This window comes from Sphaeramia orbicularis, chromosome 3 (genome assembly GCF_902148855.1).
Source record: "Sphaeramia orbicularis chromosome 3, fSphaOr1.1, whole genome shotgun sequence".
NCBI lineage: Eukaryota > Metazoa > Chordata > Actinopteri > Kurtiformes > Apogonidae > Sphaeramia > Sphaeramia orbicularis.
Genome location: NC_043959.1, coordinates 52,100,909 through 52,116,736, shown reverse-complemented (window position 1 = coordinate 52,116,736; position 15,828 = coordinate 52,100,909). Strand labels below are relative to the sequence as shown.

The following is a 15,828-nucleotide window of genomic DNA, read 5'->3' as shown; positions in this document are numbered from 1 at the left end:
TACATATTGGTCAAATTTTGAAATTTTTGTAATTTATCTGTTTTGATAGTTCAACAGTCCTTCATTTCACACCTCAAAGCAGACAATATAAGACTAATCTCTTCACACACATTACAGAAGTCACAGAATAAGCACTTTCAAGGTGTACTGATGTTTTCTGAGGTTTATACAAACAACAAAATCCTGTGACCAGGCTTGAGTTGAAAATACCTAAGTATAATACTAACAATGACTGCTGAGCGTTAAGTATGGGTTCATGTCTACGTAGGCTTTGCTTTGGTGAATCTACACTGTACATTAGGTGCAATAATAATATGCTTTTTTTTTAGGTAAAAGTATAACTCACCCGTTAACACCCTGCTTTTTTCCAACTGATGATATATTCCATCCTCCTAAAAACAGTTGTGACGAGATTTAGCCTTAAAGTATAGATTCCTTTAAGCTAAATGATGTTGTTGGCTGAGTACGGTTAAACTACCACATGTAAAAGTTGCATCTGGACAGTTTTTGTTGAAGTTGTTTGTTCATGCCGGTAATTTTGTGTTTGACTGCCTGTTACCTTGGCTTAGATCCATAACTATACTGAAGCAGGTCAACCACAAACCTAACATTACACTGTTCACAAGTCTGGTGAATTCACTGACATAAGTGTGGAATGATTGAATGTGTAACTCCTTTCCTTTCTGCTTTATTTTGATCATTTCACTATTGTCTATCAGATATGCTATCTTACTGATCTGACAGTTTTTCCTGGAGAACCTTCCTCAGACAGATTTTGTGGATTGAACGTTACATTCCTGAACAGGGTGATTCACAACGGTCTCAAATACAGCACACATCCTCTTCCTCCTCTAAAAACGCACAATGTAAAAACAACAATGGCAGGGAACTGAACTGTTGTGAAGTGAAACTCTGTGCTTCAAGGTTTTTGCATATTATTCATATTATTTAAGAAGTTACATGCAACATGCTATAATTTAGCTTCTTCTTTTTTTTTTTTTTTTTTTTTTTTTTTTTTTTTACATAAACATACAAATAGTCTCTATGAAATGCTCTTGGTATTAGAGGTCATTTTGGGTCCTATCACTTCAATGCTGCAAACCCTGAAAATATAATGCATATGCAGGCATGGGTTAATATTATGTGATTTTGTGCAAGATTGATGAGAAAAATGCAAACCATCTTTTACATTTTAAGATAAAATAAGGTGAGGTGAGATAAGAAGATAAGATTAGGTGACATGAGGTGAGATAAGATAAGATGAGGTACAATAAGATAAAATAAGAAATGACTTTATTTATCCCACTGGGGGAAAATTTCACAGTTAAGAGCAACAGCATACAACAAGCAAGAGCAGAGAAAAGACAGGTAGAAAACCCACAAATCAAGTATAAAGACAAACCTAAAAAATTTGGTATTTATATAAATATTTATAGATTAATGAAAAGACTAGAAGAATACAGATAAGAACTGAAAAATACAAGGCAAGGCAAATTTACTTGTATAACACAATTCATACACAGGGTAATTCACAGTGCTTTCCAAAAATGGAAAAGAGACAGGTTAAGAACACACAACTACAGGTGTGTCACTCATACAGCCTGTCATACAGTCTGTCATCCGTTTCTGAGCCGTGGGGAAATAAACCACCCCCCTCATTCTCTTTTGCCCCTATCGAGGTCACTGCTGCACCTGTCGGGGTTTCTGTTTAAAACTACGATTCTCTCTATCGGAGTTTCACTGTATCTGTGGCTTTCTGACGTGCTCTTGGGCTGAGCACCATCTCTGGGCTCCTGCAGAGCAGCTGGCCCGGTGCGCACACACTGACTAAAGCAATGGCAATAAAACACACAGATTGGGCAACACAATGCCAGTAAAACACACACACAGTCTCTCAATCACCACCCAAGGAAGGGACAAAAACCGAGTGACGGGCAAATGATCTCTGTCCCTGAATTATAATAATTATTCTAATAATTTTGTCCTGTTGGTTTATATGTATATAGTTCTACTGACACTTGAGATGACAGACTAGAACCGACGCTGCTTCTTGCCCCCCACCCCAGTTTGAGAAACACTGATGTGAAGTATGTATGGCAACAAAAACAAGTTTAAGGTAAAAAAAAAACAAAACAAACAGCTTCTATAAACCAAAGTGCTCATATTTAGTGTGACCTCCCTTTGCACTTAATAAGTCTTTAACCCTTTTGTTCAGACAATATGAGATTTATTGCCTTACATTTTTCTGAAGTTTTGTATCAGGTTTCATTCAACACATCAGATGTTTCTGTTTCTGCTGTTTCTTGTCATGAGGTCAGCGGTCACACTAAATAGTCACTTTAACCTTTTCGACCTGTTTTTCATTTTTTTGTGTTTTAAGGCTGTACATATATTTCCTATATTTTCTTTGTGTATCTGAAGAAAAGAGAATGACAAATAAATATGTATGCTCATTTTGACCCTAAATAACAACAAAGCTAAAAGTAATCTGACACTTTTGCCCATTCCTCTGAGTGTGTAAACACTGTGAATCTCAGTTTCCGTAGTGTAGTGGTTATCACGTTCGCCTAACACGCGAAAGGTCCCCGGTTCGAGACCGGGCGGAAACATGTTCTTGTTTAGCACACTCATTCTGAGTGCGTGTTGTTGCATACTTATCTCACCAGCTGTTAGGTCATGACCTGTTGTAAAGGCACCGTGTCTGGTGTTCTCTTTGCTAGTAATTTCTTCAAACATCTTCTCCCACAAAACTACAGTTTGGATTCCTTTCAAATTTTATATGTAGCTTCCTTGGGACAATGTCTACAAAGTATGTTCACAGTTTGAGATATTTTGATTTTTGGCAAATTTTCTAAATAAGAAAAATTGGACTTGACTTATAATGGTCCACATTTTGATGGCTAATAACAAGGAAATGGTTACAGATATTCACTAGTTACTACTGAGCACTGATAAGAAGTCATATATGGACTTTCATTCAGGTCTGTGACCTTTGATCTTGAGCAGGGGTGGATCTACAGGGGGGCAAATTTTAGAGCATATGGAGGCAGTGGCATTTTTTTATTACCTTTATTTAACCAGGAAAACTTCATTGTAGGGATGTAAACAATTAATCGACTAACAATTAATTGTCGATATGAATTTGCTTGATTAAATTATTAATTGTCGGTTAATTGCCCTTGTCCACCTGTCTACACCTGTCCGAAGGCTGCCGGTTTGTCCGCACTGCAACGCTGCAGCTGGGATAGCGGATCATGGCGTTGATGAGTTAGAATGTCTTTATGGACATGGTGGAACCAAACACAGACCGGGAGCGGTACACCCCCGCCTAAATACACACACAAATGTGGGGTTGGCATCGGAGCGTTTTCCCTGGAGGTTGGTGTAGTCCACGGTCAGTGAGACAGAAGTTGAAAACATCATCCAGGCTCCTGATTCGGGCCACAGGTATGTAATACATTTGCGAAGCTTCAGGAGGAAAAAGTAAATGAGTGAAAAGTTTCACTTTCACTTCTGCAGGGGCACGGACTGCACCGCCCCGTTCCCCTATAGTATTATAAGTAGGATGGAAAGTGATACATGCACGCGCGGTTATCAACCAACACGCACGCTTCTCTCGGCCGTGCTGCGCACATGCGGCCAAGTAACCCCCCCCCCTTGACGAAACGCACGCGTGTGCACCCACCCACCAGCGAAATGCATGCGCGTGCACCCCCCCATTACACACCGCCACATCAACAGATGAATTCCACAGGAAACGCTGACTGTATCCAATGGTTCAATAAATCAATCATTAAGGAATATGACATGTTTTTTTCATGAAGTATATAAACAATATCTAGCTTTTATTCTTAAAGACCACATTGAAAAAGAAATTCAGGTTCTCAGGAAAATCGCCGCTTATCAATTAATTGTTAATCGATCGATAAGGTCAACCAACTAATGATTAATGAATTAATCGATAATTTGCATCCCTACCTCATTGAGATTAAAAACCTCTTTTTCAAGATAGTCCAAGCCAAGACTGGCAGCAGTACATTAAATAATTACAAACAGACACAAACTTTCATACATAAAAACAAAAACAAGTTTTCAAAAAAACCACAAAATCAAGTTAAACCTTCCAAAGCCAACTTTGCGAAAAGTGCCCATGAGATGAACATAAAGTGCATCAGACAAAACATCTGCAGCCAGATGTCTCCGTCTTTAAGTCATACATCATCCTCTTGAAAGTGTCTAGCAAAACCAGATCTTTAAGTTTCAGGTCTTTTTGTAGTTTATTCCAAGTGAATGGAGCTGCAAATCTGAAGATCGACTGATGTAGGTCAGAAGGTAGGATAGGAGCATACCTAGAATAGACTTATAAATTAAAATATGCCAGTGACTAAGTCTATGAGCCGATAAAGAAGACCATCCAACTCGAGCATATAGGAAACGATGAGTGAGAGATTTAAAAATGGTGACGAACCTCAGAGCTCTATGATACACAGTGTCCAGTGACTGTAAGATGTGGAAGGAGGCATGCATGTACAAGACATCACCGTAATCTAACACAGACAGAAATGTAGCTGAAATCAGTCTCCTTCTTGATTTGAAAAAGAGGCATGATTTTATTCGGAAGAAAAAGTCAAATTTTAATTTTAGTTTTTTAACAAGCTATTGAATATGAATGGAAAAAGAATGGGAGCTGTCAATTAAAATACCTAGATATTTATAGGTCGGGACAAGCAGGGCCTGTTCAAGCCATTTGGGCACTCTAGGTGAGATATGAATTTGCCAGATAGACCAGAGAGAAACATATAAACCAGCTAACCAGCAGTAAACCAGATAGAAACATATAGAAACTAGAAGCACTCAGAGAGCGCAGACCTCCGCCAGGGCAGATCAGTGGCCCCCCCATGCCCACCAAAATTTAATCATTTGTTCCTTATGCCGGTATCAACATTTCCTGAAATTTTCATCCAAATCCCTCCATAAATTTGAGTTATCTTGCACAAGGACAGACAGACAGACAGACAGACAGACAAACCAATGCCGGCAAAAACATAACCTCCTTGGCGGAGGTAACCAGATAGAAACATATAAACCAGCTAACCAGCACTAAACCAGATAGTAACATATAAACCAGTTAACCAGTAGTAAACCATATAGAAACATATGTAAACCAGTTAACCAGCAGTAAACCAGACACCTTAGCAGATATCTGATATCTTAATCATCTACAGTTCAATTATTTGCCAACTTTGCTTCATTTCAATTCAGCTAGCTGTTGCTAGTACCATCAAACGTTTATCAAACATTATAAAAGGTTACATACCTCTATAATTGGACTAATTTTCTGCCTCCTCTTTTCTCTGCTGCGAAACTGTGCGGCTAAGGGCTTGGAAAGCCTTTTCATGGTGATAAACTCACCCACCTTTACCTGGATGCTAGTTCAACACCTGGCTGACACTCATTCAGCTCCGCTCTGTCTCTGTCACTCAGGCATGTGCACAGAGAGCACTGGTTCAGGGAGAGCTCACCTGAGAAATTACAGAGGGGGGTTGGTGTTTTGTTTTTTGGTTTTGTCCCATCATTTCCTTATTTTTAAGACAGTTAATAAGAAATTATCACTTTATCAGTACTAGTATTTCTTTATTTACTATAATTATTCTTACTATTATTTATTTATTTATGTATTTTATTTTTTGCCTACCAGCGGCACCCCCTCCAGCGATTGGCACCCCAACTGCCTATATAGCCTATGCCATGAGCTGGGCCTGGGGACAAGTTCTATCTGAGTTCCGTGAGTAGTGGTAAGTGAAAGCAGGTTTGAAAGTTTGGACCTTGAATTTGAGAACATCATGACTTTTGTTTTATCTGCATTTAAAACCAGTCTTAAATCATGAAAATTTTGTTGGACAATGTTAAAAGCAAGTTGTAACTGGATAAGGGCTTGGACAGGTGTGGAAGCATAAGTGTATATAACTGTGTCGTCAGCATAAAAATGAAATTATGCATTTGATATATTCTGATTTATGTTATTGATGTAAAGTATGAACAAAAATAGCCCCAGGACTGATCCTTGTGGCAGATCTTTTGTCAAGGTGAGTGAGCTGGGAGTATAGCCGTCTGCCTGCACACACTGATTAGTGTTCGGCAGGTAATTTTTAAACCAGCCAACTGCTTGTTCTGACAGTCCTGCTTTAAATAATCTATGTACAAGAATAGAGTGGTCCACAGTGTCACAAGCTTTTTACAAGTCAATAAAAAGGGCTGCACAGTGCTGTTTGTTATCAATAAAATCTATGAAATCATTAAAAACGTTAAATGCTGCTGTAACTGTGCTGTGTCTTTTTCTTAAACCAGATTGAAAGTCAGATAAAATACTGTGCTCATTTAAAAATCCTTCATCTGATCACTAACCAGGGACTCAAGAACCTTGGCCAGGACGCTTTGCTTGGAGATGGGCCTGTAATTGTTTAAAATCATGAAGTCGTCCCCTTTGAGCAGAGGAGTGCTAAGGGCAGACTTCCAGATAGAAGGTATGGTGTCAGTGACCAAGGACAAGTTAAAAATGTGAGTCAAGGGTGGGGCAATAAAATCAGATGCTAACTTTAAATAGTAAGGCTCGAGTTTATCAGGGCCTTCAACTTTTGCTGTGTCTAAGAGCTTGAGGGCTTCATGCACCTCAGGAACTAAAATAGGGTTAAAATTAAAAGAATGTCTTGACTGTGTCTGATAACACTGGTCTACAAGGAAAATGCTTCCAGAATAAAAGTAATGAAATTTTACCACATGAGAGTCACCGATAAAGAAAAATCAAGTAAAAAATGCTGGTTGGCTGAACTTTCCAAGATACAGCCTTGGGTCAAAATATGAAATTCAAGAATTAATGACAGAATGGGTTTGACTCAAAAGGAATATTTGTCTCAGAGCTACAAGATCTACTTCAAAACACTGTCTGCACATTAGAATACTTTCACTTTACAGGTTCTATTTAGTGGAAGATTTATAAAACTATTATATAAATGTAAGTAAACCAATATGTGCAATAACACTTAATCATATACCTTGAAAACATCAGCACTTTTGTCATTTATTTTCCAATTAATCTTATTAAAATAAGTAACATTTAGCACATTTAATCTATGAAGCAAATCATTTCTAAAAAATTGTAGACCAGTGTAATCAGAATTAGTGGGGAAAAAATTAAGCGTGGAATTTACATTTGTAGGGTTTAAAGACTCAAATTAAAAACCATGAGACAATAAAGTGCTCATTAAAACAAGTAAACATTTTGGCTTTGTCCAAGATTTTTTCAGTCTTTAACAATGCATGGAGGTAGCTCAGAACCTTTAGTAATTTCAGAAATGGATTTGATGGTTTTCCAGAATTTCGAGGGGTTAATTAGATTTTGTGCAGTTTGTGATAGGAAATAATTGGCTTTGGTTTTCTTGATCTTGACAGTACAAGTATTACGCATGATTCTGCGGTGGCGGGCACGAAGCCGGCAGGGCCACAGAATCCATGCCAGTGCCTCCATATGCGCCCGCTGTCTCTGCCGCACCGGGGGGATTTTAAAATGAGTGCTGCGTCACCGCCCCTTTGATTCCAGAATGCAGGTCCGCTGTGTAAAAGTCCAGCCTGTCTCACCTCTGTTCCTCCTTTGGCTTGGCTGTGGAAATCAGTCAATAGTGGAAAAAAGGTGGGATCACCATCTGGCCTTTTTACCGGGAACTGTGTAAAAGTGGCTAGTATGTGTCCGGAAACAGAGTCTGTGACCCGGCAGAGTGAAGCGACTGATCCGCCCAGCTTTACCACCTGAAGTCAGTTTCCCTAACACAAAATTAACCCTTTCATGCATAGTGGTCACTACAATGGACAATTACTCTACAGCTTTACTCTTGTATATTCATGGGTTTTGTTGTTTTAGTTCCATATCAACCAACACAGTGGACAATTATGCATCATCTCATAAACTGCAATTCATACCATTATTGTAACTTTGCTGTTTTTGATTGGTTCTTGAGTGGAAATCTATTGTTAATATTTATTTTTTGCATATTATCTCCATGAAGTGAGTAATAACCAGTATTAGAATATGTTAAAATGTGAGAAAACATCAGATTAGCTGCATTAAACATGGTTTCATTTCACTGTTTTCATATCACTTTATGATATTGGGTTTTAAATACATGTTTCTTTGCTTCAAGAATAAAATTCATGGTGTAGCTGAGTGGACATTTTTGTAACTCCATGAAAAACAGGTTGATTTAAAAGAAAATTTCAATCACATTGTTTTTTTTTTTTCATGCCTAAAGAGGAATAAAAACACTCAGGAAAAAAAAAATCTTGATTAAGGTTCTCATAATTCATGCATGAAAGGGTTAAAGTCAAGTTAAATATGTAATGAATGGAATATATGCTAAAGGTTCAGTTTGTTCATTCAAAGGGTCACTGTTTCAGAGGCTTCAGTTTCAGTCACAGTGTGATCAATATTGTGAGCAATAAGCCTGAACAGTTAAAGCAGGTTACATCCTACTGTCAAACTGGGAAAAGAAGAAATACAGGGAGAAAAATACAAGGATTTTAACCATGAAATGTTCATTTGTTGACACTTGCGGCCACAATGAAAAGAAAAAGGAAAAGTGACATCAATACTAGTTATTTTTGGGGAAAAAATGAGGAATGAGGAGGAGGAAGAGAAAAAGAGAAATGAAGGAGAAGAAAGAACAGTAGAGAAACCAGTAGGGTCAGAGATGAAGAGGGCCACTGAGAGGAACAGACCAGGAAGGAAGAGAAGAAGTAAAAGGGGTTTTTTTTTTTGTCCATTTGTAGCATAGGGTTCTTTTTTTTTTTTTTTTTTTAATTGGAACTTTAGAACATACAATAAAATATACAAACTCTAATAGAGGACATCTCAATAATGACAAGAAACAGATTCAAAACGGAGCATATAAAGTAACATAACATCTATAGAAGAGGAAAAAAATATGTCAGTGTGAGGGATGAAAATGAGGAAGTGTTGGTTTGTGACAGAGGGACAGAAGCAGATGCTGAGGAGGCAGATGAAGAGAGAGACGATCCACCCTTATGTCATCTGGACCACACCGGATGGTTTTGTTTTCCATTTGGATTCCAGTGCAGTGACATTTAACATGTTACTCAATAAAATAACATGTTTTCACTAAAAGCCTTTGGCATAAATTTAGATATGTAAAGCTTTACATGTCTGTTATTTTATCAGTAATTATGATAAAACTAAAGATGAAGCAAATTTCTACTCTATTGCATTACAATTCAATACATAGTTTGCAAGTGTTATTGACTCCATTTATACATATGGAGATTCTATGTCGTACCACACTAAGGATGTTCCCATGCCACCCTACCAAGACTTCCTGCCACTCCATGTAAAATTTTCTAAATCCACCTTAAAGGGTCAAGCTCAAGGTCACCAATGTCTACATTTCAACAATCTTCTTCTCCAAAGACTGGTTGGATTTATTTAAAATTTTTATGTAGCTTCCTTGAGACAAATGTCTATAGTTTGTTCACAGTTTTGAAAAAAAAATGATTTTTGAATATTTTACAAATTTTTTAACTTATAATGGATCATGTTTTGATGACTTGAAATATGGACATGATTACAGATATCAATATATTTACTGCAAAGCACTGATAGAAAGTCATTTATGGACTTTGATTTAATTAGTTGAGTTGTCCTAAATAAAGGTAAAATAAAAATAAAATAAATCCTCCAGTGAAAGTACCACCCACTTCTATTGGGAGATTGATCTCCTGCATCCAGACCACAGGACTCTGACATAGCAGCAGAACCTGATAACCTCACAAATTTACTAATCCGTGATAAAACATGCCGGTGAGATACAGGGCCACTGATCCTATTTTATTTTTTACAACTGTGGCTTCTCTTTCACACAGCTTAGTTGATGTTAACATTTATAAACTCTTTGTGCACTGCTTTTCAGTTGTATTCAGGTAAATGAATTCACATTATTTTGCTCTGTGTTTTCCTCTGCTAGATGACCCAATAGCTCTGGGTCTAAGGATACATCGGCACAAAGAGGAAGCAGATGTTTTTGTCATGGTTCAATTACGTTTGACTATGTGAAAGGCATGTGATGTGGTTTCAATTTCACATCCAGGTACTAATTTTCGACCTCTGGTTCCTATTTTTTCTTCTACTGAATTTAATACTTTCTTTTTTTGTGTGTGAACCATACATTGATGCTCTTTTAGCTGCTATTTAGATGAAGATCAAGCAAAGGTTTTGCTGTCAATACCCAGATACGTACGATTACCCTATTTATGTGTTCTTTTTTTTCTCCTCTTTTTATTCATAGGAAAAGCTATTGTACTTTTAGAATGTAAGCCCCTTTTTACATATTTAGCTGGAACCATTCAGCCTGAGCAAACTTCCCATTATCTGTCATTTTTAACGGTTTTCTTCCAGTGTATTAGTACTTCATGATCTATGTGATGTTTTATGTTGGTCATTTGTCTAGGACAACAGATAGAAATTAGCTTCTCTGCTAAATCTGGTGCATACATCTTGTTCTTTGCAACTAATGCCAATACACACTGTCCTGTAACTAAATAAATACAAATACACATCACACTTTTGCTCACTATCATTGATGTTAAACAAGAACACCAAATGACTGCACACTTCTGCTTTCTCTGGTAATGGAAGTGAAACCAAACCAGATGCCACTAGTATAGTATTTTCAGGTTACAGGTTGTAGCAAAGGAGTTGTGTTCCTCACCGTTATAAAAACAAGACAAGTCAGAATCCAGAGGGTTTGATTTATTTGGTTTGAATACCTGCTCCTGGCATGACACACAGCAAATACATAGTAAAGGCAGCTGAAATCAGAAAAAATGCAAGATACAAGAGTGGACTAAATCTGAAAGATGCCAATTCCAGGAACAAGGGGGTTGTAGAAGTAACTGTAACGTAGCATAAAAGCAAGGCGGAAATGGCACTAAGCGATATAATGTTTAAATGACGTGCCAGTACCATGCAGATGGCTTAATATAGTGAAAACATTCAGAAGCAAAGTACAGATATACATATATAGAGTGTTTTATAAATGTATCTGGATGGATTTAACTGCTTTCTTTGCCCAGAGTATGTTTGTCGAACAGGTACTCGGCCATGCCATTCTGAGGAGCACCCATGCGCCGCAGGTTGGTGACCCAGTCTGCCAGCTCTTTGATGGACTTCACCTGCTCGTCCAGGTAGTGCGTCTCGATGAAATCACACATCTGTCAAAAACATAGCAGGATCAGGTTAGAGCTGAACATTCACTTGAACTCAATGCCATGATGTTTGTCTTGTGCAGTTTTTTTTTTAAATGATGAGAATGTTTGTCTTCGTTCTATTCATGTAGCTGAAGGACAAACATGTGGGAGATGACAAGGGCAACAGTTGATTGATTTTTAAGTAACTCTATGCTCACATAAGGAACTTAAGCAGGAGGATATCTGTATCACCAGTGTCTCTGTGGAAATGTGCTGACTTTAGCTACTTTACAATCAGTGGATTTTAAACAATAGGGAAATCACTAAATTAAAAAACTTTTACCCAAACCCACATTGATCTTGATCCTTTAGCTCTTCTCCTTGGCTTACCAAATAAGCTTATTAGTCATAAACATAATAGTAAATTATATAATATTTTAACCTTTTGTGCCTGAAACAATATATTACTAAATTGGACTTCTGATAAATGCCCTACCATTTCTGAATGAAGAAAGCAAATATTGGAGCACATTCCACCTGACTTTTTGACATGCTTGGGACATTCTAAGATCGACACATTGAACTGCATTTGGAAACCCTTCTTGGACTATACTGAAGAAAATGTGTCCTCAATTCTGTCTCAACCTTTCATCTGCTCTTAAATGGACTCTTATTATATTATACAGATATGAATGTGATGGGAATCTGTCTCTATGCTGACTGTAAGTCTCTATTTTTGTTTTGACTGTGGTGCTGAGCAGTTTTGTTTGAAAAATTACAATTCCATAATTTTATATATATATATAAAACTTTTACCCAGTATTGGTTAAAAAAAAAAAAAAAAACAAGAATTAAAAAAAATATATAAATACTGAATCCATTTGCATTACAACAGCACACCTGTTTAACAGAACTTCCCTCTGAGTCACAATTAATTCTGACTAATATTGTCAAATGTTTGGTGGAAAAACCCTAAACAACGAAATGTGACATTTGGGGCAAACTGCTCAAAACAGAGACAGTGTTTTTCTTTAATGCAGCTTTAAAGTGTCACATACTGGTGTTCAAATCCATTTATTTTATCTCTGTAACATACTTATAGTGTGCAGTGTACCAAGGTTATGCGAGTCCCTAAACACATGGGCAAATGTTTAATAAATTACAAAACAGGAATGTGCTTTTTCTCTTTACTGTTACAATGTGATGCAGGTGAAGAGGTTTTATTGGAATTTACTGTGACATTGGTGTGTTGAGAACCAGGTGAACTCACATGTGGGTCATTGTGATCAGAGCACAGCTTGTGTAAGTCCAGCAGTGACTGGTTGACGCTCTTCTCAAGCTGCAGGGCACATTCAAGAGCCTCCACCCCGCTGCCCCACTCATCCCTCTCTGGCTTCTGCAATGTACAGCCGGATAAAGGAACACTTAGACATTTATTAATGAGACGTTAGAGGCCAACGACCTAACCCAGACAACAGTAGTTTCTGATTATTCCCAAAGTAGGTTTGCCGTTTAACGTTTTACTCGAACTCTGGAGGTTGTACTTGTGTGTCTGAGATAGATAAGCGACTGAACAGACACGCCCTCCCTATCTTTTCTGCCTTATATTACCCTCCCAACATGAGTTTACGATAGCTCGAAAAAAAACACGTCATCTTAAAAACAGATATAAAAAGAACACACACATGTATTTTCATAAAAATGTCAAGATTTAAAAAAAAAAAAAAAAAAGGACAGAGAACCCCATACCCTGACGTCTTGCAGGAAGATCCTTCCACCCCTCTGGTTCTGCACTTTCATTAGCTTCTCTGCGTGCTCACGCTCCTCATGTGACTGATTACGGAAGAACTTGGCAAAGTTGTGCAATGCCTGGTCATCCCGGTCGAAGTAGTATGCCTATGAGGAAATACCACAACAATACAACATTAAACTCAAAGAACAAGTGAAGTGTTTAACATTTTTATTTCTGTATGAGTTTTTTAACTATACTGTGGTCTTTTGCAGACTAGAACATGGACAAAAATCCTCAAAACAGGTGAATAACTAAAACCTGGAAAGTGACTACTGAGAAAGAGTGAAAAGTAGAGAGTACAAAAAGCTAAATTAAACAGATTAGTTCAAAACAAACACTGTCATCAGGGTAAAGCTGTTTTCAGGGTAAAGCACATTCAGTACAGGTGATGCACTTATTGCCCTTTCTCTGTACATAAACTAATCTACAAAGGAACTTCAACCCTGGTTTTATTAGTCAGTTCATGTCACTTCATTTTCACATACGATCCAACCCAGACATCCAGTTAACCTTGAAATTTACTCAGAAGTTCAATTACTGAATTGACAAACAAACAAAAGCTGTGAGTTGCAAAACCGTCTCTTTCAGCACACATTAGTGTACGACTTAACACACCAGGAGGACACACACACACACACAGATCTAAACAAATATTTACAGTAATTTTCGAGAAATAACTATTAGTAGAAGTGATACACGCAAAGTTCCCCATTTCTACTCACCACTTGTAACTATTTTTTGTATTTGTTCTTCCCCCTGTGGTTTTTCATTGTCTATACCTGTTCAGCAGGTTTTCTATTGTCCTAAACTTTTGTCTCTTCTCTTCTCACTTTTTGTTCTTACCATAGACAGGTAGACGTAGGAGGCGTACAGCTCCAGATTGATCTGCCTGTTGACTGCGGCCTCACAGTCCTGGTGGAAGTTCTGTCTCACCTGGGAACTCATGGTTCTGAAACACAGTAAAATGCATTCATTTAATGTCTGTCGGTACTGAAACTAGGGCTTGATCCCAACCTTTGAAATATCCACGGCGCTGTTCAAAACTGTTCAGTACCAGCACATGCACACTGTCTATATAGATTATTTGTAAGAGATATTAGCATAAAACTACAATTTGAGGTAAATAGATTCATTCAAGTGTTGCAAAATTGTTTATTTATTATTTTATTCTCATTTGTCCTGAATTAAATCATGAGCCGTGATAAACAAAAGGCTGGCCTACATATGCTGGCTGATCTCCAAGCCTCTGTAAACCAAACTCAGTAAAGTTAACTGTGATGTTGTAAATCTACACATGATTTTCAAGAATGATTAAGGGAGAAACAGTAATATAAAAGCAGCCAGGAATATATCTGTAAAATGGAAGTCCAACTTGGCTAATTGGGTCATTTCTTTCCTACATTCACCGGATTTGGCAAAGCAGTAGTTTGTTATGTAAGGACATGAAGATTTGAAGCCAAAGAAAACATTGGCTGAAAAAGACGACGCTGTAAACTCATTTTCTTACAGCAGCTCCTCTAACCGTGCTTGATTACAAAATGATAGAAGGTTTGGACACAGTGCTGCATTGTGTTTGCGTGGATCCAGAGTCGCAGTGTGCCACAGTGGGCTTTCAGAGAATGCGCAGTCCAGTGCGCCAAGGCCACAGTGTGGGCGGTAAAGAGATCCAAGCCGACATAAACAACCCGACCTGCAGCAGTGATACGGCCTCTACATAAACCCACACTACCGTGGCCGTCTTTTAAAGTCTGGCATCGACAAACCAACAGTGTTAGTCCTTGAAAAAAAGGCTTCGTGTTCTTACCTGATTTTAGTGGCAGGTCTTTGTGAGGAGGTGGAAAAGCTGTCCCCGTTAGCAAAACAAACAGTTAGCTGGCTAGCTCAGTGATTTCGGGATAACGCAGATAACTACTGATTTTGACGAAATTACGATCTGATTTCGAAGGTGGTGTTCAAAATTAGTGATCGAGTAGATTATTCCCGTCCGGCGGTGTTATGAAGACAGTAGAAAGGTTGCCGTTCAAGCACTGTTGAAGCAGGTAACCTTCACTGTCCGCTAATGAGAGAATCAACTGTGATACGAGCCTGAACGCAACACAGATATAACCAACGGGTGCTGTGTGACGTCACGTCCGGGAGGGGGAGGGGCATAGTGACTGAACCATGGACCTTGACCCTTTATCTATATATCTGTGTACGTACAACACATGATAGATAGATAGATAGATAGATAGATAGATAGATAGATAGATAGATAGATAGATAGATAGATAGATAGATAGATAGATAGATAGATAGATAGATAGATAGATGCAATCAAACAAAAAAAAAGTGATATAAAAAAAACCCATGAAACGTTATCAGTCATACATCTCATGTTTTTGAAAAATCTATCTATCTATCTATCTATCTATCTATCTATCTATCTATCTATCTATCTATCTATCTATCTATCTATCTATCTATCTATCTATCTATCTATCTATCTATCTATCTATCTATCTATCTATCTATCTATCTATCTATCATATACTCCATATTTGGTTGAGTTTTTTCTGTTTGTTGAAAACTTGAAAATGATGACTTTGGCAACAATACTAATACACTAATAATAATAAATGTATTAAGGGTTATGATTGTCCAAAACTTTGACTCATGTCCTAACACGTGACTCATGACACATTACATTTTGATGCCACCACATATCATTGGGAAACTTTAAAATTTAGGGATTAAGTAATAATCCTTGTCACACACCACTAGATGACGCACTGCTGAGACATTTC

At 37.7% G+C, this 15,828-nt stretch overlaps 1 protein-coding gene and 1 non-coding gene across 2 annotated transcripts; one reads left to right on the top strand and one right to left on the bottom strand.

Annotated features, from left to right (window-relative positions):
• The first annotated feature begins 2,536 nt into the window (after positions 1 to 2,536).
• On the top strand, positions 2,537 to 2,609 carry trnav-aac (transfer RNA valine (anticodon AAC)). The gene has a single exon. It is a non-coding gene; the product is annotated as a tRNA-Val (tRNA).
• Positions 2,610 to 10,792: 8,183 nt separating this feature from the next.
• On the bottom strand, positions 10,793 to 15,134 carry fth1a (ferritin, heavy polypeptide 1a). The gene is made up of 5 exons (XM_030127136.1): positions 14,847 to 15,134; positions 13,886 to 13,991; positions 13,000 to 13,146; positions 12,521 to 12,646; positions 10,793 to 11,274 (listed from the first exon to the last, which is right to left on the bottom strand). Exons 2-5 carry the CDS (start codon positions 13,985 to 13,987, stop codon positions 11,116 to 11,118), a joined length of 534 nt encoding a protein of 177 aa, XP_029982996.1. The 5' UTR covers positions 13,988 to 13,991; positions 14,847 to 15,134; the 3' UTR covers positions 10,793 to 11,115.
• Between the last annotated feature and the right edge of the window lie 694 nt (positions 15,135 to 15,828).

Coding starts and splice junctions, on each gene's coding strand:
- fth1a (XM_030127136.1), bottom strand. CDS start 13,987: ATGAGTTCCCAGGTGAGACAGAACTTCCACCAGGACTGTGAGGCCGCA. Junction 13,147..13,885: donor CCTACGTCTACCTGTCTATG/GTAAGAACAAAA, acceptor ATTTCCTCATAG/GCATACTACTTCGACCGGGA. Junction 12,647..12,999: donor TCTTCCTGCAAGACGTCAGG/GTATGGGGTTCT, acceptor TGTACATTGCAG/AAGCCAGAGAGGGATGAGTG.